This window comes from Eublepharis macularius, chromosome 17 (assembly GCF_028583425.1).
Source record: "Eublepharis macularius isolate TG4126 chromosome 17, MPM_Emac_v1.0, whole genome shotgun sequence".
NCBI lineage: Eukaryota > Metazoa > Chordata > Lepidosauria > Squamata > Eublepharidae > Eublepharis > Eublepharis macularius.
The window spans coordinates 9,163,995-9,190,862 of NC_072806.1; the positions used below are offsets into that span (position 1 = coordinate 9,163,995).

A 26,868-nucleotide genomic window follows, 5' to 3' on the forward strand; every position below is an offset into this window, starting at 1 on the left:
AAACTGCCTTGGGGAAAATTGCTACCTGACCCCAAGACAACCAGTTTGGTGTAGTCGTTAAGAGCAGCGGGACTCTAATTTGGAGAACTGGGTTTGATTCCCCACTCTTCCGCTTGAAGTCAGCTAGCTGACCTTGAGTCAGTCACAGCTCTCTCAGAGCTCTCTTAACTCGACCCACCTAACAGGGTGATTGTTGTGGAGATAATGTTAACACACTTTGTAAGAAGCTCTGAGTGGGTGTTAAGTTGTCCCGAAGGGCGGTATATAAATCAAATGTTATTATTATATTATTATAAGGTGGCGATTGGCCTTATCCTGCACATGTAAGAAGGGGCCATGAGAACTACACACTGCTGTAACCCTTCCTGCCCTCCGTCTCATGATCTGCCCAGGTTCACAGAACCAGCATTGCTGTCAGATGGCCATCTAGCCGCTGCTTAAAATCCTCCAAAGGAGGAGAGCCCACCACTTCCCGAGGAAGCCTGTTCCACTGAGGGAGTGCTCTAACTGTCTGGAAGTTCTTCTTAATATTTAGCCAAAAACTCTTCTGATTCAATTTCAACTCATTGATTCTGGTCCAACCTTCTGGAGCAGCAGAAAACAACTCTGTGCCATCCTTTATATGACAGCCCTTCAAGTACTTAAAGATGGTTATCATACCACCTCTCAGTCATCTCCTCTCCAAGCTAAACTTACTGAGCTCCTTCAATCTTTCCTCATAGGGTTTGGGACATTCCACCATCCAGGAAATATCCCATACAAATAACAATAATAATAATAATTACATTCGATTTATATACCGCCCTTCAGGACAACTTAATGCCCACTCAGAGAGGTTTACAAAGTATGTCATTATTATCCCCACAGTAGACACCCTGTGAGGTGGTAGGGCTGAGAGAACTCTGAGAGAGCTGTGACTAAGCCAAGGTCACCCAGCTGGCTTCAAGTGGAGGAGTGGGGAATCAAACCCGGTTCTCCAGATTAGAGTTCCGCGTTCTTAACCACTACACCAAACTGGCTCACACAGTGGCTTGCTACACAGGGCAAAACCCCCTGGACACGTGAGCCTCTGGTTCTAGCCACAGCAGCTTCCAATAGGATATATGTATGTGAGGGTGTGTGATATACCTGCTCTGAACATTTCCTTCTCTAATTCATTTTTAACAGTGTGTTTTGACTGTTCACAGAAGGAAAACCCACCCAAAGAGGCTGCGTAACAAGCGGAGGCCATTCTGTCTAAAGTAGAAGGAGAAAAAAAAATCCTTCTTTTTAATTAAATCTATTTCTTCCTCCTGAATGGGATGTCAATGACAGATCCTGCGCACCCCAGAAAAATGCATTTTTAGAGCCATCCATTTGCATGACAAAAGCTGTCTCGGGTTCCCCCCCCCCACCTTTCTTTCTTTCTTCCTGAGATGTTGTTACTGAAGGAGAGAACATACCTTTTTGTTTCTCTGTTAACTATAGAAGTTGAATGTTCAAGCTAAATCTGCTATCTTTACTTACCGTCCTGGTTTCTAAGAGTATCTCTTGCACTATCCATGAGGGTTGATCGGGATTCTGGCTCAAGGTCTCTTTTGGTGGCTGACTGTTCAAGCAGGGCAAAAAGAGATTTGCCATCAGAAGCGAGAGTGGCTCGAGGCTCTGGGCTTTCAGACGAGGACGCCATCAAAGGGTAGCTAATATACTCAAATCCACTGTAAAGGAAAACAGGATTGGCAATTCATTTTGCACTGCTAGGTTTTAAAATCTTGAAGTAAATAAACACAAAACACGCTGTTGGACATATGGAGATGCACTTCACTGAGCCAGACCACCGGACCATCTAGACAAGTGCTGTCCCCAGGCAGCAAAGACGAAACATAGCACCTTCCACCCCAAGCCCTGAAAGCACGTGTGCTATCACTGGGGGTGGAAATACACATTACTAAGCATCTAGGGATGCTCAAGTGCAGGACTGTATGCGTAGTCCTCAATTCACATGCAGGCTGTTCTTGCTCGGCATAGGTGAATGCCGCTTTCACGGGAGCTCCCTTTGTGTGACTGCATCTGCAAGTGATTCCGGAGGGCAAAGCGCCAATTCAGCTCTGTTTTCGCTGGGAGAACAAGTACTGTAGCCTATTTTGACTTGCCAATTTGCATTTCTTTAAGGTGTGAGAAAGGGTCAAGATCTACATTTCAATGAATGGACGTGGGAGGTGGAGGAAACCAGAATACTTTTAGCAGTTGAAGAGGAACTGGTATTGAATGCATGAATATACTCACGCAGAGCAAACTGAAGTGTAACTGTGTGAGTGAGTGCATGGATAGTTGAGGGGGGGGGGACACACATGAAATGAGGTTCACTTGAGCATCCCTAGGTGCTTAGTAATGTGTATTTCCACCCATTGCCACGGCCCCTCTTCAACTTCCCAGGCTGGGCATTTCCAACCATGCTGAGATTCTTTTCACTGGCTATATCAGGAACTGAACCTGTCACTTTTTGCATGCGCTGCCCCATTGTGCCAGGGGTCTCCCCCAAAACGAACATCAGAAGCTGCTTTAGATCCTATCAGACCATGGAGGTCTAAGACCATTGCTGATGTTTCTCAGGAGTCCCAGGTTCTTTCCAGCCTGAGATTCTTTGGAGATGAGAGGTAATTGAGCTGGCATTTAAAGCGTTCATGGAAAACAGGTCTATCAATGTCTGTTGGTCAGGGTGGCTAAATGGAGCCCCCATATTCAGTGGCAGGGCAGTGCTGCATATTAGTTCTGGGATGGGAGTGAAGACAAAGCAAGGGAAGACTCTTCATGCCCTGCCTGTGGGCTTCTGGGAGGCATCTGCTTGGCTAAAAAAAAGTATACTAGACTAGAGTCACCTTAGGCCTGATTCAATACAGCTCACCTTCTTCTAATCTGCTTAAAGCACACCACAAAATGCAATCTCTGTAATCTCTGTAGCATTCTGTCTCTGGATTGTCTACCAGATTTTGTCAACAAGGCAACAGTCCTTAGCTATGTACATGGAAGTTGTTGGGATGACCCATTTCTTAGAGGGTTTTTTTTTTTGGTGTTCTATTGTATGAGGCAGTAACATTGACCAGCCTTGCTGAATTTTCCCTGGTGGCTGTCTATGAAAACAAACTCCTTCTTTCATTTGGGTGGCAGAAACTACTTACAGGAACGGAAGGCTGTCTGGCTTGGTTTTTGAAAAAGTACATTCACATGAAGATGCCTGATGCTGAGTGAAACCCTTGGTTTATCAAGGTCATTTTTGTCTACTTGGACAGGTTGTGGCTCTCCACGGTCACCTACTGATTCTTTTAACTGGAGATGCAAGGAATTGAATCTGGGACCTTCAACGCACGAAGCAGATGCTCCACCACTGAGCTATGGCCCCCTTCCAAGTTGATGGTCTGCCGTTACTCTTGGAGGCGTCTGGGAAACAGTGGAAAAAATATGCTTCTCCAAGGCTGAACAACGTACAAGGTCTTCACGGGTTAGCAAACCCTCTTAAGAGCTTGATGTTAACATGATTTACAGAATATGGAGAACAACAGTAAAACTGTCATCCTCGTATTTTGAGAGAATCCAGGGACTGAGCTAAGAAGATGATCTTAAGTGTGCAAGAGTGCTGTCCCAACACAAATTTGGAGGAATAGGCTATGACCGGTTCTTCTCTAGATATCTTTCACAGTGACTTGTGCAGGCTTCCATTATGACATCCCAACCCCCTCAGCTCTATCCAGCCCTCTTTTGCAAAAACATTTCACCTCTCCTGTCAGTTTGGCTATGAGATGCCCCTTCATTCAAATTCAAAAACCAGTCCCTTGTGGAACCCACACAGCTTCCTTTCTTTCAAAGTCTTACCCACAGAGCACCTCAGAGGGGACTGTTAGCCGGTCATTCTCCCCTAGCCTAACTTAAATCCTGAGTCTGTGTGATGATCAAACAGAAGAGGGGAGAAAACCGGGTTGCACTGTAACTGTTCTTCATAGAGTGTTCTGTGCAGGCACACATGGGAACTGTGCATGTACAGGTTGGCCTGCGTATGTGCAGGCTCCATTTGGTCAGCAAGGCTAATGGCCACGGACCCATTCTCCATGACCCCCATGAAAGCCAACCAAACTTGGTGATGATATGATGTCTCTGTTGCCTGGGAGAATATGGGGGACAAAACTGGTGCATCAGCTGCTTGTGGGGCCTAGTTCCTGGGTTTGCCTGTTAGGTGAGTCTGTACTAGTGTAGTGGCCTAGGGAGCTGGGGTGTCCTGGGTTCAAATCCCCATTCACCAGTGGAACTTCTAGGGTGACTTTGGGCTAACCAGGATTTGAATCCAGTGACACCTTAGAGACCAAGAAGATTTCCAGGGTATAAACTTTTGTGAGTTGAAGTTCCCTTTTTCAGACACCTTTAGATATATGAAGGTAGCTTTGAATCTCAAAATATACCTTGGTGGTCTATATGGTGCCCCTGGATTCAAATCCTGCTGTTCTACTGCAGATGGCTACCTGCTTGAAACTTTGGCCTAATCACTTGTTCTCAGCTTAATTTAACTCATAGGATTGTGGTGAAGGTAAAATGGAACGAGGTGAGCCTCCTCGAGCTCCTTAAAACATCATGGATACATACGGCTGTTGTTGTGAGGGTAAATCAGGGAGGGACCATGTATGCTACCCTGAATTCCTTTGAGAAAGGGAGAGAAGAAGGGGGAAAAAATTCAAATTCACTAACTAGGCAGCTTTGCCTCTGCAAGGGGTCCCATGCCATGGGCGGTAGAGTTTAACCAGCTAAGACAAACCCCAGTTAAGACACTAAAGTTGGCAGAATGTGTCCAAGAGGGAAACCAAAAAGTATCAAGGGAGCACTCTGAGCCGCTGAGTGCACCGCTTCTCCTTACGGGGGGATGAAATGAAGTCTACGTGTTACTTACAAGGGGCTTTCTGTTGACTCTCTCCCTATTAGTTCCATTATCTTGTATAGGCTGCTTTTGGAACTTGCTAAAAGCTCCCCGTCTCTGATTCCAGCGCTGATCTCCAGCAGGCGACCGCTCTCACCTATCGAAGGGGCAACAGGGAGAAGAAACCGTTCTTGAAATCATCCTGCTCTGGACCGCTGCAGCAGAAGCTTCTCCAGCAAAGAATCCCAAAAATGTGCCCCCTCCCACTCAGCGGAGACCCTCCCCCAGGAACTAGCAGCCCGGATCATCCAAGCGGTCAGCCCAAGCCACCCCCCCTTCCCCAAACAGCGTAAAAACTGGTAATAGAAAGGTCTGTGCCAATTCAGGGTCCTCCTTAGATAAAAAACAAAAACCAAGGACCCAGTGCCCCGCAAGTAGAAAATTCTACTCTCTAAGGGCTGGGTTGGAAGCCTTTTCCCTTATGGGCTAATTTTCTATTTGTTAAAAGGAGTTCTTTTTTAAAAATGTGATTGGATATTCCAAACTAGTAGCTGCTGTAGCACAGTGGCTAAGTGGTTGGGCTGCAAATCAACACTCTGCCAGTTGGACTCTCATGACTGCTATGAGCTCTTCAGGTAGCCTTTGGTAAGCCACTCCTTTCAGCCCTAGTTCCCCACCTGTATTGTAGGAATAATAACAACTTTAATTTTGTCCCCCATTCTCAGGGTGGCACTAACCTGACTAGAAGAGCAATATATAAACACTCTTCTTTTTCTGCGGCTGCTACATGCTGAAGATTTTCAGGCCCTTCAAACTAATCTAGTCCCAGGATATTTTAGATTAACTCATGATATTTAAATGATTTTTTGATGTTGGAGCATAGCTTTGCCCAAACCAGACCGCCTGATCCTACATATGTTTTACCTGGAAGCGAAGTCCCTTTTAGTTCAATGACTGACTTCCAAGTAAGGAAGCTAGCAGCCTAGTTGAAAGCTACTGGCAGATGTAGGGTTCATGTTAACACTTTGCCTAGCATACTCAAGCGCACTTGATATCCGTTCCCTTATGGTTATCCTTACAATGACCCTGACCCTGTAAGGTTGCTCAGTATTATAGCAGTGGTGGGTCTGAGAGACAGCAGCACCAAGGTTTGAACGGGAGTCTATTCTGACCCGTAGCTAAGTCGCTTAGCTGCTATACCAGTTTCAAGTATTGACTTTGAACAAAAGGAAGATAGACACCAAGGAAGAAGGAGTGTGTCGCTCAGTGGTAGAAATCATGAAGATTCAGGCACAAAGGAGGGGAGAAATACGGGTGATATTCAACCCCCTCCTAAGGCCTTGGAACAGTTGGGAAGTCAAAGGGATCCGACAGGAAGGGTACAAGAGCATCACTGCCCACACCACACACAGAAGCATCTTCTCCCTGGCAGTGAATCATATCAGATCAGATCCTTGTAGTTCATATGTAAAAAGTAAATGTGTGGGTTTTTTGTCCTTGAATGTTTTAGTTGATACTGGGCAGCTGACACTAGAAGGTAAGTTCACCTTTCGGAGAACATATTGTAAGTGAATATTTGCCCCGGATTTGCAGTTTTGAAAAATAAGCAAACACAACACCCTGCAAAACAACAGAGTTGTCGTCACTTCTGGAACATGTACTTCGCCACATTCATTTAGTCACAATGTGCTGCAGGTAGCCTTGGCTTCTGTAGCCGTAATTTGAAGCAGAAGGTTACAAAGCCCAAACAACTCCTTGTTTTCAACGAGAAGCCCTTTTCTCTCTTTCTTCATCTCTATTTTTTTTTAACAAAAAGTTTTGTTTGTATAACAGTATGCAAGAATGGATGAGAACATGTGAAAAGCTGAGACACAAGCAACAATACTCGTAGCTATGTGGGACGTGAGGAAGCCGGGTTATCCGGGACTAAAGAGTGAATGCCAAGCATGGTTGGGAAAGCCAAAGGACAGATGCAACTGCAACTCCAAAAGGATTGCTAATAAAAGGAGATGCCTTTGTACCAAGAGGGAATGGCTATGTTACCCTCCCCCCCCCCACAAAGAAGAATTTTCCTCCTTGATGTGCATGATTGATTCACGGAACTCACTGCTGCTGGATGTTGCGACAGCCACGTGCTTAAATGGATGGCTTGAAAAGACAAATACAGGGGGGAGGAGAGGTCTGTCAATGGCTGTTCATCATGATGGCTACACGAAACTTCAGCTTACTGCTGAGGGCTGTTGCTGAGCAGCCACAGCAGCAAACGGTGGTTGTTCTCATGCCCGAATTGTGGGCTCTTCAGATGCATCTGGCAGGCAACTGTGGAACAGGAAACTGGACTAGATTGATTCTTATGGTCTGATCCAGCAGGCACTTTGGGTCTCTAAGCAAGTGAGAAAGGGGACTGGGATCCATCGAAAGAGCTCAGAGGTGGCTTTGACCTAGCTAGATCCTGATAGTTTGTGAACAGACATTATGTCCCCTCATCCATAAATTGTCCCAAAGCAGGAGGAATGGGCGTGTGTGTGCCTCCATTTGCTAGCCAATGAAACTCCATCCAACATGGACCAATAGAAAAGAAGCGCTCTAAGCAGAAACCTGAGATATTTTTGACTGTAAAGGCTCTTTTTCAACTGGGCAGCACAAAATCAAGCCAATGGATTCTCAGTGTTGTTACTAATTCTGGAAAGAGCCTAAATGACCACAAACTCCAATAAGGCAGGTGGAACTATGGATGCATAAACAGCAGCTTGGAGGATGAAGGAGCGAAAGGGGACTATATGATACTGGCACGGAGGGTTTCTACTTCGCTTGGGAGTTTCCACAATCCTTCTATCTGCCTACCCGTCAGGTGCTTTCCCATGAGTTGGAATATAACCCCATACCCTATTGTATTTGTTCACTGAAAGTCCTAGCGGTTGTTCTTATTGACTTGGTTCTCGGTGAGAAAGGTGGACTATAAATAAACTAATGAATAGGTCTAAGATTTTTGATGAAATGTCATCAGTTTTGAAAAGCAATGTACCAAAAAGTCCAGAATTATTATTATTGGGATTAAATATGGAAAATGTCGATGTTAGAGATAGGGTATTACTTTATTATATGACAGTCGCTGCAAGATTATTGTATGCACAGTACTGGAAGCAAGAAGAGCTACTGGAAACTCAAGACTGGATTAAAAAATTGCTGCACATGGCGGAAATGGACAAATTAACAAGAAAGTTAAGAGAACGGAATCCAAGGGAATTTGTGGTGGATTGGGAGAAATTTAAAAATTACCTAGAGAAGAAACGGGATGTGAAAGGTCAATTGTGGTCTCTCGATAGTTATGAAGAGGTAGATTTGATATAGAAGCTATTACTTTGCCTTGAATAGTAGGGACAAATATAACTTAGATATAGGGATAAGAAGAAAAAGGATCGGAGTGCTGTTGTGAGTTAACTTAGAAAAGGGGAAGGGGTGGGGGGTGGGATAGCATATGTCAAGAAAGGGGGAATATTTGTTTTTAAATGTCTTTGGAATGTATGTGAACCCATCCAATAAAATTCTTTAATAAATAAATAAATAAATAAACGAATGAATGAATAAATAAATAAGAGACACCAAACTCCACACAACTCCTGACAAAGTTCATCTGCAAAGCTACTTATTCGGTGCGGGCTGGGGGTGTAGGTATTTTTAAGAAAATTAATCGATTTCTCCCAGATTTCTTTGACCTGCCGTTGAGCTGTCCAGGATTCGCCTATGATCAGATATAATAATTAAGATATGCTCCGTAGCTGGGCTTCATCAGGGTGGTAAGACAGCGTACAATATAGATGATAAAGCCAGGACGGCACAAGTTTCCTCGGATTTGGTCGCATGTTTGTTAGCAGCCGTCTTAAACAGCCGCCAAGAGGCAACGTGCACCAAGTGCCACCAAGTGGCAGATGTTCTAAACAGCCACCGAGGCCTTCTTTTTGGAATTTAGCTAATACTTAATTTATAAACACAGGAAGCCCAAAACCTCTATTTAGCTTAAGATACAGGTGAGGGACTGGCAACCTGGAAGCTCCATTAGGTCCCCCAGCCATGACCTAGAAGTATTTATCATCCTTCTAGGGCAAGGGGGCCATTGGACAACCTGGGTGGGCCGAGTTACCTCAGAGCCTCAGAACTCTCCAAGAAATGTGGCTTGAAATGCAGGCTGGCCCTATATAGATCTATCCACTCCTGGTTCTAGTCTCAGCTGCTCCTGATTGGCCAAACTGCCCCCCCACAAGGAAATGTATTTCAAAGGACTAAGGATTCCACCAAGGAATTTTTAGCACCCTCCTGAAGCTATAATCCCCAGGTTCTGCTTGGGGTGGGGAGAATTGTCGCAAATTAAGCAGTTAAATACTGGCTTGAATTTGTGGTGTAGTTTTTACAGTCCACAAAGTTTTCTAGCTTACATATTTGTATCATTTACATGCCTCAGAAGGCCCCTTTGAGAGGTCTGCAGCTGACAAAAAACAGTTAACGTGCCAACTTTTAAATCCAAGTCCCTGTAAAAGATCGAGAATGGAATCTGACAAGTTTAATATATACTGTCCCCATGAAGGGAAAGAAAAACAGATAAATGCTATGCCCTTGTTTTGGAGGTGGGAGCTGTTCTCTGCTCATCTTTGTGAGGAGTCTTTCCCACAGCACCAAAGAGCTGTTAAAAAGGTTCTTACATTTGACAACTTCTCCATCTTCGTTGTGCAGCTGGACGTGAAACGTGTGAGTGGACCCTGGAACTGTGTCGATAACTTCCGGTCCCAAAATCACGATCTTCGTGGGTTGTACTGAAAACAGTCAACATTTCTTAGTTTACTTCATGGATGAAAACAACGAAGCTAGGACCCTCTCTCTCTTCCATAAAAAAATGAGAGGTGAATTTATATGAAGAAAAAAATGCCCAGGGCTGAACTTAGTCGAAAGCCCCAGTCAAATCTCCAAATTAGCAGGGGTTCCTGGGTTACAGTACTGCTGTGGGTCCTTCCGCCAGGCAATGGTTTCTCTTTCTCTCCCAGTAAATGCCACATCACTATCACAAACAGGGAGGAAGCAATGAGGGGGATTTAGGAACTGCCCTGTTTTTATTGATGACATTCTGTGACCCGTGCTGTGCTTGCCTTTCCTTCCTACCAGGCTAAAAACAGCCAGAGGCATGCCTCTGGGACTGAGGGAAACCGTGCGAGAGAAGACGTACAGTGCAGCCTTAAGTATCTTTGACTTCACGGGACTTAGAAGGGTGCAACACTCTAGGATATTAAGTCCCACTCCCATCCCATCCCTAGTGCTGTGCCCTCGATCCATATCAGGCCTGTGAGAGGCTGTTTTTTAACAGCTGAATTACACGTCTGGAGCTTTAATCATAGGGCACTCAGATAACATGTATTTTGGCCCTATGGCAGACCCCAAGGTTCCTGCTGCTGACATCCATTCCACTCTAGAGATAATACATATAATAGTTTAAAAATAACATTTAGAGAGATACTCTTAGTGGTGCGCTCTCTCTCTCTCTCTCTCTCTCTCCTCTTTCAAAAATTCTACAGACTAGTTTATGCACGCTCTGCGCAGAACGGTTTGCGAGTCACTCCGTTTGCTCATGCTATGTTTTTGCCTGTTGATGGGCCTCTCAGGGGCTCCACTGGTGCAGCTGGCAAGCCACTGGAAGTTTTCCCATGCACAATTCATGGATAGACCAAATGGGGGAAAGAAGGCCCTTTTCCTTCAAAATAATAACTGGCATGTGTGTCCGTGTGTGGTTGTACAGTCCCTTGTTTTGTTGCATTAACGGATTTCTAACCCACCCCCACCCCTAGACGGCCCGCTACTGCTTGTATTTTTATGAGTGACACGTCCCGGGCACAAAGGATGCCAACGCCACGGTCCAAGCGTATTAATCAATGGAGTGAAAGGCATGGTATTGTGCCGAAGCCTCATTACTAACCTGGTGGCATAATCAAAGTACGTACCAACAGGGTAGCCATTCAGCCACTGTCCGTCATAGGTGACACCAGAACAATGGATTATGGAGCCCTGTCCGTTGAATGTGTCATTTCTCCACTGTCCCTTCAAACAGAACATGGGGTGGGGGGAGGAAGGAGGAAAAAAGAAAGAAGATATGCATTGGTTTCAAATTTAGATGGCGACACAGGAGACTATAGAAGGAAGGGTTTAATCCGGCTGCTCGTAATAGCAGAGCGGGTGGCCCTAAAGGGCTCTTTAGAAATATTCTTCCAAAATGGGTGTGAAAAAATGTTGAACGGGAAAGGAGAGGCAGCATGTTGAGGGGCAGGGGGAGAAAAAATAACAGCACAGGATTATGTCGCCACTCCGGTATGACCTCTAAATTGGGGGGGGGGGTGGAAGTTGGGAGAACCGAAGCATTCTGGCTGGTGAGGAGTTTAATACAGCAGGCTACCCATTGAGAAACCATACGTGGACAATGAGCTACCCTTAAAAGGAAAAAGCAACCATGTTCTGTCCCCATCTATGTTTCACGAAGCTCAGGGAAAGCTCAATCCCTTCCACACTGAGTAGGGTTTTTTTTCTGGGAAAAGAGGTGGCGGAACTCTCAAGAGGGAAATGAGGAAGAAACACACGGGATTCTGTGAAATAATATTTTCATGCACGGTTGCTGAATATTTTCAAGAGGTGCCGGAACACCGTTCCACTGCATTCCCATTGAAAAAAAGCCCTGGCACTGAGTGACCTTGAGCATGGCTGAATTTTGCCTGAGGATCTGGGCATTAAACGGAAGGTTCCTGACGTGCATTGACATGGTCCTTAAGTGGAACCCACATTGAACGTCCAAAGCTGCCTTACGTCGAGTCAGCGCGCCTCGCCGTTAAGCTCAGGACAGTCTGCTCTGATGGGCAGCAGGCTCTCCAAGCTGGGTTGTTTTTTGTTTTTCCTGCCCGACACCTGCTCCTGGGTATCTTTCTGCGTGCAAATCTGGGGTTCTTCCTCTGAGCCGCAGTCAGAGTCCCTTAAGGACTCTGACATGGGACTCACTTAAGACCATTAGTCCGTCTAGCTTGATACCGTTACTTTTGACAGGCAGCAATTTCCTAGGACCTTAGGCAGAGAAAAGTCTTTCCCGACACTTGCTAGGGTGGATCCAGCCACTGAACTCAGCAAAGCTTGAAGCCTTCCTCCAGGAGCCTTGAGAGCTGCTGTAGCACACTGGTTAAGTGGTTGGGCTGTGAGTAAGCACTCTGCAGGTTTGAATTTCACTATTGCCCTGAACTCAGCAGATGGCCTTGGGCAAGCCACTCCTCTCAGTCCCAGCACCCCAACTTTATTGGGGGAATAATGACAACACTGACTTTGTTCACCACTCTGAGTGGAGTACTAATAAGTCTAGAAGAGTTGCTGTAGCAGAGTGGTTAAGTGGTTGAGCTGTGAATATGCACTCTGCTGGTTCGACCCCCACTACTGCCATGCGTTCAGCTAGTGGCCTTGGGTAAGCCACTCCTTTCAGCCCCAGCTTCCCAGCTGTATTGTGGGGATAATGATAACATTGACTTTGTTCACAACTCTGAGTGGAATACTAATAAGTCTAGAGGAGCTGCCGTAGCAGAGTGGTTAAGTGGTTGAGCTGTGAATATGCACTCTGCTGGTTCGACCCCCACTACTGCCATGCGTTCAGCTAGTGGCCTTGGGTAAGCCACTCCTTTCAGCCCCAGCTTCCCAGCTGTATTGTGGGGATAATGATAACATTGACTTTGTTCACAACTCTGAGTGGAATACTAATAAGTCTAGAAGAGCTGCCGTAGCAGAGTGGTTAAGTAGTTGAGCTGTGAATATGCACTCTGCTGGTTCAAATCCCACTACTTCCATGAGCTCAGCAGCCCGAGCTCCCCAATTGTATGGTGCGGATAATGATAACACTGACTTTGTTTACTGCTCTGAGTGGGACACTGGTTTGTTTAGAAGAGAAGTAGATAAGTGCAGTTATTATTATTATACCTCTTAGAGGTTAGTTCCTCTAATGTCCATTTAAGTTGAAGAAAGGGTCCTTAGGCTAGAGGAGGCAGAATGGCTGGATCCACCCTGCAGTCTTGGATCCTTTAACATCTGATGCTTGGAATTGAACCTGGGACCTGCCACATGAGAAACAGGTGCTCTGTCATGGAGCTAGAGCCACTCACCTAAGCTTATCCTAATAACTTTAGCAAGTGAAGCTACTGTGTCCTTGCACAAACCTGTATCACTAGTTCCTTGTCCACTGTGAATCTCTCTACATGAGACAACTGACACTTGAAGAACACAAGTCAGGAGATGCAATAGTAGCTGGGAAGGGTAGTTTAAAAAGACAGAGCCAGCAGCAGGGCAAAGGCTTTACTATACACTGGAGCTGTGTGAAGGGCCTGTGAAATGCCAGAAGGGAAACTTCGGCCCATTCTAACCTCTCCAGGTCCAAGCCTGGCTCTGGAAGGCAGCTCCAGCCCATTTCCATTCTTCACTGCCCTCTTGTTGCAATCTCACACAGTTTTAGACTGCAGAGGTGAAATTGGCAGAACCTTTGGGGGAGGTGAAGATGAAATTAACGAACGATTTGAGGAGCCATCTCTGCTGTCTCTGTCTTTTAAAACTACACTTCCCAGCTAACATTGTGTCTCCATACACTTGATAAACACGTGCCAAGGTGTCTCGTGTAGAGAGAGACTCTCATACAAGCAGAACTTAAAGATTTCAGGCAAAAAGTATTTCCATACCTGAAATGATGGCTCTTTGGGGAGTGGGGGGGGGCAATATTTTCTTAATGTCCACGGGCGCTGATTCGGAAAGCATGGACACAACTCTACGGGCACACATGCGCAAGCAAGAACCTTCTGCCAACCGAGTATGCATTCAGCCCTGAAGCTACAGGCCCTGCCCCTGCTGCCCCTGAAGTCCCCTTACACTCGGTCGGATCATTGGTCCATCTACCTGAGCACTGTCTACTCTGGCTTCAAGGAGCTCAGTTCGCGGGGGGGGGGGCAGGTAGGGAGCAAGTAAACAGGGTCTGATTCAAGGTAACAGCATCAAGAGATGACACAGCCAGTGCGAGAATGCCAGGCAAACCATGCCAGGACACAAGAGGGGCCAAATCGAGGCAGGAGATTGCCACAAAGACTCCATCTGCAGCAGCCATCAAAACAAACGACTCAGAGTCTCAAACCAAGAGCCAACGAAAGCTAGAAATCTGGGCGTGGGAGGTGACCCGTCACTGCCAACGGGCATACATCATGCAGGGTGGAGAAAACTTCCAAAGGTAGTTTGGAATGCCACAGGCTTTGTGGGCCACTGGGACCTAGCAAATCCTTTCTTGCCACCCCAAAATCTCTACCCCCCAAACTTTAAAGCCTCCAGCCACCTTGCTTGTGCTCGGCTGTGAATTAAATTTCTTTCCCCCCCTCCCCCCTCCCTGCCGTGGCCGTCTGCTGGGCTCTTGGAGCTCGCCGGCTTGACGAAGGATGGCTTGCACGGAACAAAGTGCTACTATAACGCTAAATTTATCTGAGCCACCATCAAAATCCCAGATGGATCCGGAGACTCAAATTCTGCCGCTCTCTCTTCTTTACACCCCTAGCAACTAGTCTCCAAAATAGAGGGGGTGGGGGGGAGCGAAAGGGAGAGGGAGACAGCAATTAAACTGGCAGGCAGCTCCAAAACAGGCTTCAGAATCGTGTTGCTGCAGCAACTAGGCTCGTTCTGTTCTTTCCATCACTCTTCTCAAGCGTTCCATGGAAATAATTTCACTTAGAATGTCTCCACAGCAAAGAGGCACACATTCTGTGTCGCTTGCTGTTGTTTTTCTCAGAGAGCTGCTTCACCCCCCTCGCAGGTGCTAGAAGCCTGGAAAGAGTCGCCAACTTATTCGTACTAGTTTACTGTCACAACTTTTGCTTACTAATTCTACCCTGGACCTAAGAAAGGTTCCAGGCCATTACAGGTCTGCTTCGGATTTCAGCAAGCGGAGAGGCAGAGAGATCGCTGACCTACTCTTCTGCCACAGCAATGAAATCTTAAGCATTTTCATGTTGGTGTCCTTTTCATTTATATATAATTATATATTATCAGCCTAATGCAATTTTCCCTCAGCTTGTGGCCAACAGGTGATGCTGCATCTGCCAAGCTTTCTCCTTTCTAGTCTCCTTGCTATGGTCGTGCGTCTGTTCTTCTGAGGGGCTTCCATGTTTTCTTGTGGGGCGCACAAGGCAAACCGGAAGCCAATGGCCATGGGAAACAGGGCCAGTAGCAGACATGAGGTTGTAAGAGTCTGTCTACACAAGGCATTTTACACAGTAAGGCTCATGTATAGGGAGACACAATACTAGCCAGGAAGCTTAGTTTTAAAAGACAGAGCTGAAGGCTCTGTGAATTTCACCTCTCTTTACAGAGCAGGTGGAGATCGCTCTTCAGAGGATTTGTTAATTTCATCTTCACCTCCCTGAAGAGGAGGTTAAAATCGACAGAGCCTTCCCCAAAGCAAAGATGAAATTAACAAAACCTCTGAGGAGCACTCTCTCAGGTTCTGTGTAGAGAGATGGAATTTTTAAACTATGCTTCCTGGCTAACATTGCGTCTCCCTACACTTGAGCATTCTCATGTAATGTGTCTCATGTAGGGCGACTAGTGCCTTTTCTTTCTTTCTTTCTTTCTTTCTTTCTTTCTTTCTTTCTTTCTTTCTTTCTTTATTTATTTATTTATTTATTTATTTATTTATTTATTTATTTATATTTTTACCCGCCCTCCCCACAAGCGGGCTCAGGGCGAGGTACAACATTGATTAAAATACAGCAGCAGTTATTTGGAGCAGAATAAAAGCACCAAACATGCAGCCAGGAAGCATGGAGGGGAAACATCGAAGTTTTCTTCAGGCACGAGAGAATAGAGGAAGTATGTATTAGGAAGTAACTAGGGATTGGCTCTCTTTGATCACCTGATTTCCTAGGATCAGGAGCATTCTGGTCTGTTGTAGGATTAGAATACATGAACATATGAAGCTGCTTCTACTGAGTCCAATCCTCGGCCTATCAAGCTCAGTACTGTCTACTTTGGGAGGGAACGGGGTATCGTTTTGCCCAATCTCATCAGATCTCAGATCCGGGTCAATACTTGGATGGGGGACCACCAAGAAAGACTCTGCAGAAGAAGGCAATGGAAAACCACCTCTGCTTCTCATTGAAAGCCCCTTGCTGGGGTTACAATAAGTTCGTTGTAGCTTGATGGCACATACATACATACATACATATTGCCTACTTTGACTGTTTGCAGCTCTACAAGAGAAGGTCTTTCGCATTACCTAGAACCTGATTCTTCCCACTGGAGATGCTGGGAATTGAACCTGAGACCTTCAGCGTGCAAAGCAGATGCTCTACCACTGAGCCACAAGTGCCCGCCCCCCCTCAATCCCAGCTTGAACTGCATCTAGCTATTGGGGCTAGCAACCAAAGCAGGAACTCCCATAGAGCCAAGAACACGCTACGCTTGAGCCAGAAGGGATTTCAAATGGAGGCGGGGGGGGGGGAACGGGGACCACACCAGAATGTGTTGTCACTGTTATCGTGCATCATCCGTACACATTAAAAAAAAATGGCTGTCCGTATCCTGCCAGCTCTTTCACAGTTACTTGCTGTTTGCATCACTGGCTGCTCTCTCTCTTCCTCCACCCTTCCCCTGGCACAACGTGGCCACCTCCCACATCTCCCCCTGGCATGCTTGCCCAGGCCAGCCTCTTCTCCCAGATGGCAGGAGGAGTGGGGAAGGGGGGGGGAGTGTTGTTAAAAGTTGCTTAGCAATGCAACACATGGGAGAGTTTTTGCAAATGCTGACATTCTCCGAAAAGCGTCATCCGTGAGAGTCGTATGAGGCAAAAGGGTGCCAAGCGCGTGAACAGCCGGAGCAGCAGAGGGGTCCTTGGGGTGGGAGGGGGAAGGGGGGAAAGCCACCCACCCAACCAGACAGCCAATGAAGCGGAGGGAAAGAGGAAGGTGGGAACTGCTGCAACCTACTGGGAGCCAGCTCTCTCGTGCCGTGGATTTCCAACCAACCTGTGCCTTAGTTACCATCTGGTCTTCTCCAACACCAATTAAATATAGATCAAAGGGCATGTCTGCAACATGGAGAGGTTTTGTATTTGCTCCTCGGCCACGGGAAATCCTGTGGATGATGGTTCTTTGGGGCAGGGCACTAGAGATTGCCGAGAAAACTCAGCACCCACACTGAGCTGCCGCCTCCCCCCTCCAGGAATCTCCAGGGAGGGGAGGCCACATCAGTTTAGCTGATATAAAACCTAGACACGTTTATGGCAATATGTTCCAATCGCTTTTAACAGAGTGTGCAGTGCAAGCCTGAGAAGAGTTATACCCTTCTAAGCCTACTGACTGAAATAGATGTAGAAGAGAGTTAACTGTGGTGAGGACTGCATTAAGTGAATCTTACTGTGTGACATGAGTTGGGACACAGGTGCCCGACCTGGCTCACTGTCACACACATGAATTGGGGAACTAAAAGCACTACTTGAACTGGAGACAGGGGCAAACAGCTCCCCCTGCAGCCATTTATGTTGGCATAAATACATCTCTACATGAGACATCTGACATGTGAAGAACGTGTATTGGAAGATGCAATGGTCGCTGGGAAAGATAGTTTAAAAACACAGAGCTAGCACCAGGGCAAAGGCTTTGCTATACACTGGAGATGTGTGAAGGGGCTGTGAAATGCCGGAAGGCAAATTTCAGCCCATTCTAACCTCTCTAGGTCCAAGCCTGGCTCTGGATGCTGCCCTCCAGTTTTACACCGGAGAGGTGAAATTGACAGAGCATGGGGGGGGGGAGAGGTGAAATTAACAAACCCTCTGAGGAGCCATCTCCGCCGGCTCTGTCTTTTTAAACTACGCTTCCCAGCTAACATTGCGTCTCCTTATACTTGATGAACAGGCACTGAGGCTTTTTGTGTAGAGACACTCTGAGCTTGATGGCTCAAATGTGTTCTTGGTGAGAACTTTGTGCCAGTACAGCCAGGGTGGGGTGGGGGTCCAAGCCAGGTGGTAAACCCAATATTGCCTGGGAGCCGCCAACTGACCTCCTCTGGTTGAACCCAACTCCTGTTTTCCAGAAGGTTACAGCCATGGGTTTGTGTCCCGCCAGCACGGCATATAGCAAACGACCGTTCCCTCTCCCGCTCCTAGATCCTTTACGTATCTTAATTACCAGCTGCTGGACAAGGCAATGCTCCATCACCCACAGGCATTAAGGTATACAAAAGAGGGGAGGGCTGTAACGCAAATGGAGCTGGATCGAGGTAGTATGATGATGAGCCGATAGTCCTCTGAAGCTTCCATTCTGAAAACAAAATTGTTGCAGTGGAAAACTCACTTCACCTTTTTGGAGGATAAGCAGGAAGAAAGGGGGGGGGAACCCCAAACCTCCCAAGAGCCTGGAGCAATTCAGAGAGGTGTTAACAGACGGCTAATGCCAAAGTACAAAACACATTTGCTCCAAAAAGCAAAGGAACCGCTCCAGTGGGTGAAGCTGATCCAGGTGGCCACTTATGAACGCTGCTGAAATCTATTCTCTCTCTCTCTCTCTCTCTCTCTCTCTCTCTCTCTCTCTCTCTCTCTCCTGTCCCCGGGCAGATAGCTCATTGCCCCTCGCCTCCTGACCCACGGCTCTTGCTTCATGCTGTTCCTAAGAGACTGAAGTATTCTATGATCGCTGCAAGTGAAAGACCAAAACTTGGATAGCGGTTGTCCACCTGCAGGGAAAGATTTGAAAGAACCAGCTTCTGGGAGAATGAGGCCCATCCAGGGCTTTTTTTTCAGCTGGAACGCAGGGGAACAGAGTTCCGGAACCTCTTGAGAATGGTCACATGGCCGGTGGCCCCGCCCCCTGATCTCCAGGCAGAGGGGAGCTTAGATGGCCCTCCGCGCCGCTCCAGCAGCGCGGAGGGCAATCTCAACTCCCCTCTGTCTGGAGATCAGGGCGCGGGGCCACTGGCCATGTGACCATTTTTGCCAAGGGCGAGTCAAACTTTCTGTACCATGCATCTGACGAAGAGAACTTGATTCTCGAAAGCTTATGCTACAATAAAATGGGTTAGTCTTAAAGGTGCTACTGGACTCTTTTTGATCAAACTTTAAAAAACTCCCCTTGTTCCAGCTGACCCAAAGCGACATCATTGTGTGGTCTTGAGTTCCACCACTGAGTTCCACCACCACTTTTCCCAGAAAAAAAGCCCTGGGCCCATCAAATCTAAAAAATGGAAGAGGTTTGATTGTCGTAAGTACTGAAGAGGGAAGTCCCCTCCATACACTGGCTTTTTCTGACCCATCCTGACCCCGCACAAACTTTCCTCCCTTTACTATCAAGGCCCTCCGTGGTCTCCACCCTGTCATATCTACCCCATCCCAATACATCCCTGTTCAATACAACCTTCACACTGCCAGCTCCACCTCCTACCAGGTCTCCTGTCCCCTTAAACGGCTCCACCTTTTCTCCCTCTCCTTATGCCTGAAACTGCCTCCCAGAACATCAACTTGATACAGCCTTCCTCATTTCCTTCCAATCCCTCCGCCTTTTGTGGAGAACAGTTGTGAGTCAGAGAAGGTATCACAGGGCTGGCTGGGTCAGCGGTCACACTCAGTAGAAGACCTTGGCCTACACTCATCGGCAAACCACCGTGTAAGGAGGGATCACCTACCTGGGGAAAATGCCCATTATGTGAGAGATTTCTGATTGGACCATCCAAAACCTTATCCCAAAATTTCTTGATCAGCTGGGGAGCTAAATTTGTACTGGGACTTGCTGCTAGAGTGTTAACTCAGTCCCCCGTGCACTGGTGATAGACGTTGCCCCCTGGAGCCATTGCTAGCTGCAGAAGAGGGAGGAATGGAAAGGCTACAATACTGAGGAAGGGTTAACTTCACAGGCTGTGATTTCCCCTGGTGGTGGAGAATGCCCTCAAGTCATAGCTGGCTTATGGCAACCCTTGGTGGGGTTTTCACAGCAAGAGACTAACAGAGGGGGCTGGCCAACGCCTGGCTCTGCAACCCTGGTCTTCGTTGGAGGTCTCCCATCTAATTACTAACCAAGGTCGACCTTGCTTAGCTTCTGTGATCTGACGAGATCAGGCTCGCCTGGGTTGCCCAGGTCAGGGCCTGATTTCCCCTACATCCCTCATTAACCCTAAAAAAAAATGTTGGGATACCCAGTCACAGATTTCCCTGGTAACTTGAGGCTTGACCTCTTACTACATTTCAAGACCTCTGCATGCATTTCGATACACAAATCCTCTCTTGCATCCTTTTTTTGACAATGATATTGATTTTTTTCCTCCTCTTTGGATGGTTTTAGTTTTTTTGTGTGTGTTTAACGTTAGATACCATGATCTTTCGGGAGTGTGCCAAGCTAGAAGCTGGGAGGCTTCTGCTTATAAATAAGGAAAAGGTGTTTTGAAATTAAAGGCAAGAAACATGTATTTAACTTTGAGGAAGCAATTTCCACTTAATTGATAGTGTTTCTATTCCTAACTGAGCAGCTATTATGCCTCTTATTGCAATTAATTTTGGTTACTTCAGTCTCATTGTGCACATCTCTGACAGCGTATCATTTCCAAAAGCTCCGGCTTGATTGATCCAAAGCCCAAACAGATCCATTATCAGCTTCATCCCCTAGCGCTGCCTCCCCCACCCAAATTATTCTGAAGCGGTCCTAAGCAAAAGAGAAAGGCCTGAGGGGCACAAAGCATCCATCATGGAAGCTAAGCAGGAAAGAGCTCAATGTTGCTCTTCCCTGGTCCATCTAGCTTGAGGGCCAAACTACACACTACGATTTTTTAACAAGTTGGGATTTGCTTTTCCCGCAGCCACACAGCAGCTGCAGGGAATGACTTTTCAAAAACCTGCAGGGGCCTGATTCGGCTCAGGAGGGACTGTGATGGGGCTGAGGTGGGGCTCCTGCCTTTCCCCTGCACCGTTTTCTCAAGCTGAAACAGCCTCACGGGGTAGTATTTGCTCCATTTTGGCAGCTGTGCACGCAGTATTCCGTGCATGGGGAACTTGGATCCCACTTATTAAAAATCACATTGCATTGTTTGTTCCTGAGTGCCAATGGACTACCAAGGTTTCAGAGAAAGCCCGTTCCTTGGGGCTGGAGGGATGTTAGCAGCTAAACTGGGGTCCTTCTTCACGTGCTTTGCTGCAGAGCCACAGCGTCCTCTGGTCAGCCACTGTTTTTCTGCCCAGCCTACTTCATAAGGTTATTGTGAGGATAAGGGGAATGTACACACTGCCTTGAACTCTTTAGACATGTAGACAGAGAGAGAGAGAGAGAGAGAGAGAGAGAGAGAGAGAAACGGACAAACAGACCATCACTTGGGCAGGGTATAAATACAACTATTCAAACAAAGGACCAAGCTGGCATAATGAAGAGAATGGTAGATTAGAATGCTGCACAGAGTTTGGTATCAAATCCTTGTTTAGTCAATATTTCTCATTTTAATGGGCCACCTCTGGGATAATCCCGTGTGGAGCTCCATGCAAAAGTGTATGATGCAAAGGTACTGCCTGATTAGGTGTTACAAATTTCTGGTGGTTCCTCAGAAGTGGCAGCAGACGTGTCACTCTGACCAGCTCCATCAATTGTTATTTTTTTTAAATCCTGCTTTTCTACCAAGGAGCTCTGAACAGTATGTAGGTTTCCTCTCTGCCATTTGATCCTCACAACTCCTTGTTAGGTTGGTTAGGGTGAGGAAAGGCAAGTGGCCCACAGTCACTTAGTGAATGTCAAGGCAGAGAGAGGATTTGAATCCAGGTCAGCCCGTAACGTGGCACTCCAACCACCAAACCAAACTGCCTCTCTGAGTGCTTAACAGAGTGGGGATTGTTGTAAAGAAGTATATGCTTGATAGGCATATAAATGGGCAGTTCTTTAATTCATATTAGTAATATTATTATGAGGTATTTAAACAAAAGACAAAGACAAACGATAATTGAATTGTCGGGGTGTGGATTTCATTTTGCAATGATTGCTAAATATATCCAAGAACAGGACCTAGAACATTTCCTGTGCTCCTCAGAAACCCAAAATGGTGCTCCACGGATAGACATTTAGCCAACAAAAATGTAAGGAGATTATCCCGTTTCCAGTCCTAAAATACAGGAGATGGGGGGAATGCATGTTACAGGTTGCCACAGATGCATTCGGACATCATGAAAAAAAACACAGTTGGGCCTTAAGACGATGAAACCAGAGACCCTCCGGTTGGTGGACACCCTTCTATGCTCCTCTATGATCGGAAACCCTTTAACTGCCACCCTTTAGCTGTCAACTGAGCCTGGGACTTTCTGCATACGCAGCACTGGAGTTAACAGCCACACAACGGCCACACACAAAGCCAAACTATCAAGCCAGGGCAGCATGAGCTTTTCCAACTGGCACCAACTGCCTTTCTCATCCCATCTTCCACATCAGCTGGAAATGTGTACTAGACTGAACCGGGTGGCCTTCTGCCTGCATGGCCCAGGCTCCCCCCGTGGATCTACAGCCCTTCCTCCAAGAAGAATTGGAGCCGATTCCCTCCCTCCCAGCCAGCCTAATATTTCTGTGCTGTCTCCGGCTTCTGAGCCAGAGATTCCAGTTAGCAGATGCTGAGCTGCAGTCTTTCCCTGCTGCTGCGACTTTGTGTGTTTTGGCTGCATTTCGTTTGTCTTCTTTCCCGGAGGAAGACCTGCTGCTCGGTACACCTGTTAGCGACACCAAACAGGTGGCTAACCTTATGGGTTTCTCCCACCTGCGAAGGAGCAGGGTTTTCTCTCCTCCCACCCCGGCCCAAAGAAAAGCCTCACTACTCGCTATGCCAAAGGAATGGCCAGCAGAGGTCCCAAGACCTATCGGCCGATACTGAATTTGACAAGAGTGTTGTGGGATTATACTGGAGGAAGCTGCTTTATACCAAGTCATGCCAGTCTTGTCTACTCTGGCTGAGTGCAATTTTTCAAGATACTGGGGCACAGAAGGGTCTTTTTCTTATTAAGCTCCACTTCTCTAAGTCTCTGTATATGAGACATCTTACACTAGGATGCTCAAGAGTAGGGAGACGCCATGTTAGCTGGGAAGCCTAGTTCAAAAAGACTGAGCCAAAGGTTCTGTCAATTTCACCTCTCTGCAAGAACAGGCAGAGATTGCTCCTCAGAGGATTTGTCAATTTCATCTTTGATGGCTCTGTCATGGCTCTGTCAGTTTCATTTCCCCTTCTCAGAGGCAAAGATGAAATTAACAAACCTTTTCAGGAGTGATCTCTGTCTGCTCTGTGTAGAGAGGTGAAATTGACAGAGCCTTCCGCTCTGTCTTTTTAAACTAGGCTTCTCAGCTAACATTGTGTTTCCCTACACGTGAGCATCCTCGTGTAAGATGAGGACTTACTCTCTGATTAAAAGCATCAGAGGATGCAATAGACCTCTGCCTGAGGCCCTTGAGAGGCACTGCCTGCCAAAGTAGATTAAACTTACCATGATAGATCAAGGGTCTGTCTTGGTATAAGGCAGCAATACACATTCACAAGGAAGGGGCTGCAATTCAAGGACAGGCGTGCGTGTGTGCAGAAGGTTCCAGGTTCAATTTCTGACATGTGCAGGAAATGGATCTCAGGTAGAACTGTGGCTGCTGGGCAGAGGCCTGCTTCAGCACTGCTATGCAGGGAAGATATGAGGCTCAGTAGCGAAAAGCCCCAAGTTCAGTCACTGGCATCAACAGTTAACACGAATCCACATGCGGGTGACACGAAAGACTTCAGCCAGAGACCCCAGTCAGCTGCTGCCAGTCTGAATAGACAAGAGTGACTTTGATAGACTGAAGGTGTGCCTCAGCAGGAGGCAGCTTCATCTGTTGAGATATTTTTAACTGGTGATGCCAGGGAGGGAACGTGGATTGAACCTCTGCAAGTGCTTTTTGCATGCTTTTATGCAACTATGCTTCTGGGTTTTTTCATGTGCTTTCGCGGCTTCTGGGTCTTTATTGGCTGCTGTTTAATACTTGTTAACATTTTATGTTGCATGCTGCCTCAAGCAAGTCAGTCTCTGGAGAGGTGGCATATAATGAACGACCGAACGAACGAATGAACTAACGTCCAAATGAAACATGCATTCTATCACTGGGCTGTAGCTCTTCCAAAAGGAAAGCTAAAGTCACGCTCGTTAGGCTTCTCTTTGATGGGGCGCAAGAAAATCGATAACAAGGAAGAGATGGATAACATTAGTGAGGTATGTTTCAGGAACTCTGGGTCCTCTTTTGGGATCCTCATAGCCATAGCCTTAAGCATGGGCCATGGAACTTAACTGAGACTCTCCCCTCACAACCTGTATGTGTGTGTTGTGTGTATGTGCGTGCGTGTTTAGGCTGCAGAACCCTCTGCAGGTACAGAAAATAAAAAGGGGTGTGTAATATGGTTCCTTGCCTCTAATAAGGCAGCATGAAGCTTCTGTAGCAACCAGACCCAAATACATATAACAGCCTACTCTTTGTTCTTTGCTCGTCAACAGAACTATGCATTCTGCATGATATAGTTCAAACCCAGACTGTGGGTTTCTGTGGGTTTACTTGACTAATATTTGACCTGGCCCCCTAAAGGTTGTGGGATAGAAAAGAGTGTGTGTGTTATGTGCCATCAAGTCACCTCCAACCTATAGCGACCCTATGAATGAAAGACCTCCCAAGCATCTTATAATTAACAGACTTGCTCAGATCCTGCAAACTGGAGGACGTGGCCTCTTATATTGAGTCAAGCCATCTTGTTTTAGGTCTTCCTCTTTTTCTACTGCCTTCTACTTTTCCTAGCATTATTGACTTTTCCAGAGAATCTCGTCTTCTCATGTGACCAAAGTACGATAGCCTCAGTTTTGTCATTTCAGCTTCCAGGGAGAATTCAGGCTTGATTGGATCTAGTACCCACTTATTTGTCTTTTTGGCTGTCCATGGTAACCGCAAAACTCTCCTCCAGCACTGCATTTCAAATGAATCAAACAAAACACAAGCATTGCTTCCAAGCTCCCCTCTCCCAAAGATCGAAGACTAGAACCATGCTTATATTAAATAGAAGCAAAACATTTTCAGACGTCTATTTTTTGCATTATTTCTTCAAGCTGTCAAACATGTCCAAGTACATGCCATCTAAGTAGAGGATCAACCTGTTCCCTCGTTTGGTTCCTCGGTTTTCCCAGCAAAACGGTAACAGCTCAATGAGAAGCTTTTGCGCATCAGCTTCCCTCAATTACACTCAGCGATTATTGTTGTTGGCAGACTTAGGAAGCTTTCAATCACATATATACATGGCGGCACAGGCGTAAATATGACTAACGGATCTCGGAACGTTCCATCTCCAGGATTTTTTAACCAACGTAAATAAATGCAAAACAAGAGCTAATTTCAAGTGAGTAACGTCCTGCCACTTTACACAACGCTGGGGAAAAAGTACTGCAAATATTTTTCAAATACATCTCTGACACATGTAGTCATGCGTGAGAAACAGGACTGGAATAAAATAGCCCAGGCCTGCATAACTGATGTACCTTCAAGCCAACCTACATACTGTGGGAAACAAGTTGCTGGACTAGACGGGCCTTTGGTCCGATCCAACCGGGATAGTCCCATTAGAGTTGCTTCCATCGTTCTTGTTGTCCAGATTTTGGAGATATGAATTGCCTATTCTTGTTCCCAAATTAGAGCCAATTTTTAAAAATGTTTCCTTTGTTCCTTTTTGCATTTTGGATTTTTTATCACAAAAGTGTTGAGCAACATACTGTTTGTAACAGTTGCCACTGCCCGTCCTCCCAGGATAAGCATGCACAGCGATAAAGCAATCTTGATGTGATTTGTGTATATGGTTGTAATCAATATTCTTATGGTGTGGTATTTCATCAGTGCTGAAGACCGCAGGTACGCATCAGTGAAACACCGTACAACAAACACTTTTATCTGAAGAAGGGAGCTTTGACTCTCGAAAACTTATACCTTGAAAATCTCGTTGGTCTCAAAGGTGCTACTGGACTCAAATCTTGCAGCTCTACCACACAAAAAGACTCTTGCTGCAATCAAACATAAGATCACAGCGAAGATGCTTCTTCTTTTTGCAATGTGTTACCATTGCCCATGTGCAACATGCAGAGGAAAAAATGCAAATGAACCGAAGAAACTTCAGCAAAATGAACATGCTCTAATCCCAGAATTCGTTTTAGAAATTCTCTTAGTTACACCCAAATTAAGGAGAAGCAGAACTTAGGCAAAGTGAACTTCTCGAGCAATAGTCATGGAAATGGGGAGTACCTGCTCATCTCTGGTTCTTCGGTCCCATCACAAGAGCCAGACAGGCTAGCTCATCAGGGATCACGTTCCTGTTTTTTGCTGCCTATCAGCTATGCAAATGAGGTGGGTGGTGACTAGAGGCAGGGCATTTTCTATGGTGGCACCTCACCTTTGGAATGCCCTCCACCTTGAGGCTCACCTGGAGCCTCCTTTGCTTTCTTTTAGTCACCAGGTTATCTGAAGCACGGAGCTTTGGCTCTCAAAAGCTTATACCCTGAACATCTTATTGGTCTCTAAGGTGCCACTGGACTCAAATCCTAAGGTTAAAACAACTCTTTTCACCCATGCTTTTAATTAGGGGCTTTATCATCAACTTTTTGATGTTTTTTATGGACAGTTTTTTATGCTGCTTATATCTAATGGCTTTTTTAAAAAACGACTGTGGTTTTTAATTGTAAGCTGCCTCAAGCAGGACTCTGAAAGAGGTGGCACAGGAATGTTTTAATTAATTAATTAAAAGAGGGGAGGGTGGGGATGGTTAAGAATGTGACAGACTGTAATGCAGGACTGCCCATGAGGCAATACAAGCCCCTTCCTGCCTGTCTGCATGCGTTTGAAGAGAATCCCCAGTACGCTTTATAGAAACAGCCAAGGCATTCCCTTAGCCCATCAACTATGAGAGAGAGGCAG

General features: G+C 46.3%; 1 protein-coding gene across 2 annotated transcripts in view; it reads right to left on the bottom strand.

The window, feature by feature from the left end:
- MORN1 (MORN repeat containing 1) overlaps nucleotides 1–26,868 on the bottom strand; it is a 121,769-nt gene that overhangs the window by 79,883 nt on the left and 15,018 nt on the right. For both annotated transcript variants that reach the window (XM_055001893.1, XM_055001894.1), the window contains exons 7-10: nucleotides 10,864–10,960; nucleotides 9,577–9,687; nucleotides 4,913–5,036; nucleotides 1,507–1,697 (exon numbers count right to left, since the gene is read on the bottom strand). In XM_055001893.1, the coding sequence (XP_054857868.1) occupies nucleotides 1,507–1,697; nucleotides 4,913–5,036; nucleotides 9,577–9,687; nucleotides 10,864–10,960 (523 nt within the window). The remainder of the gene's footprint in view (nucleotides 1–1,506; nucleotides 1,698–4,912; nucleotides 5,037–9,576; nucleotides 9,688–10,863; nucleotides 10,961–26,868) is intronic.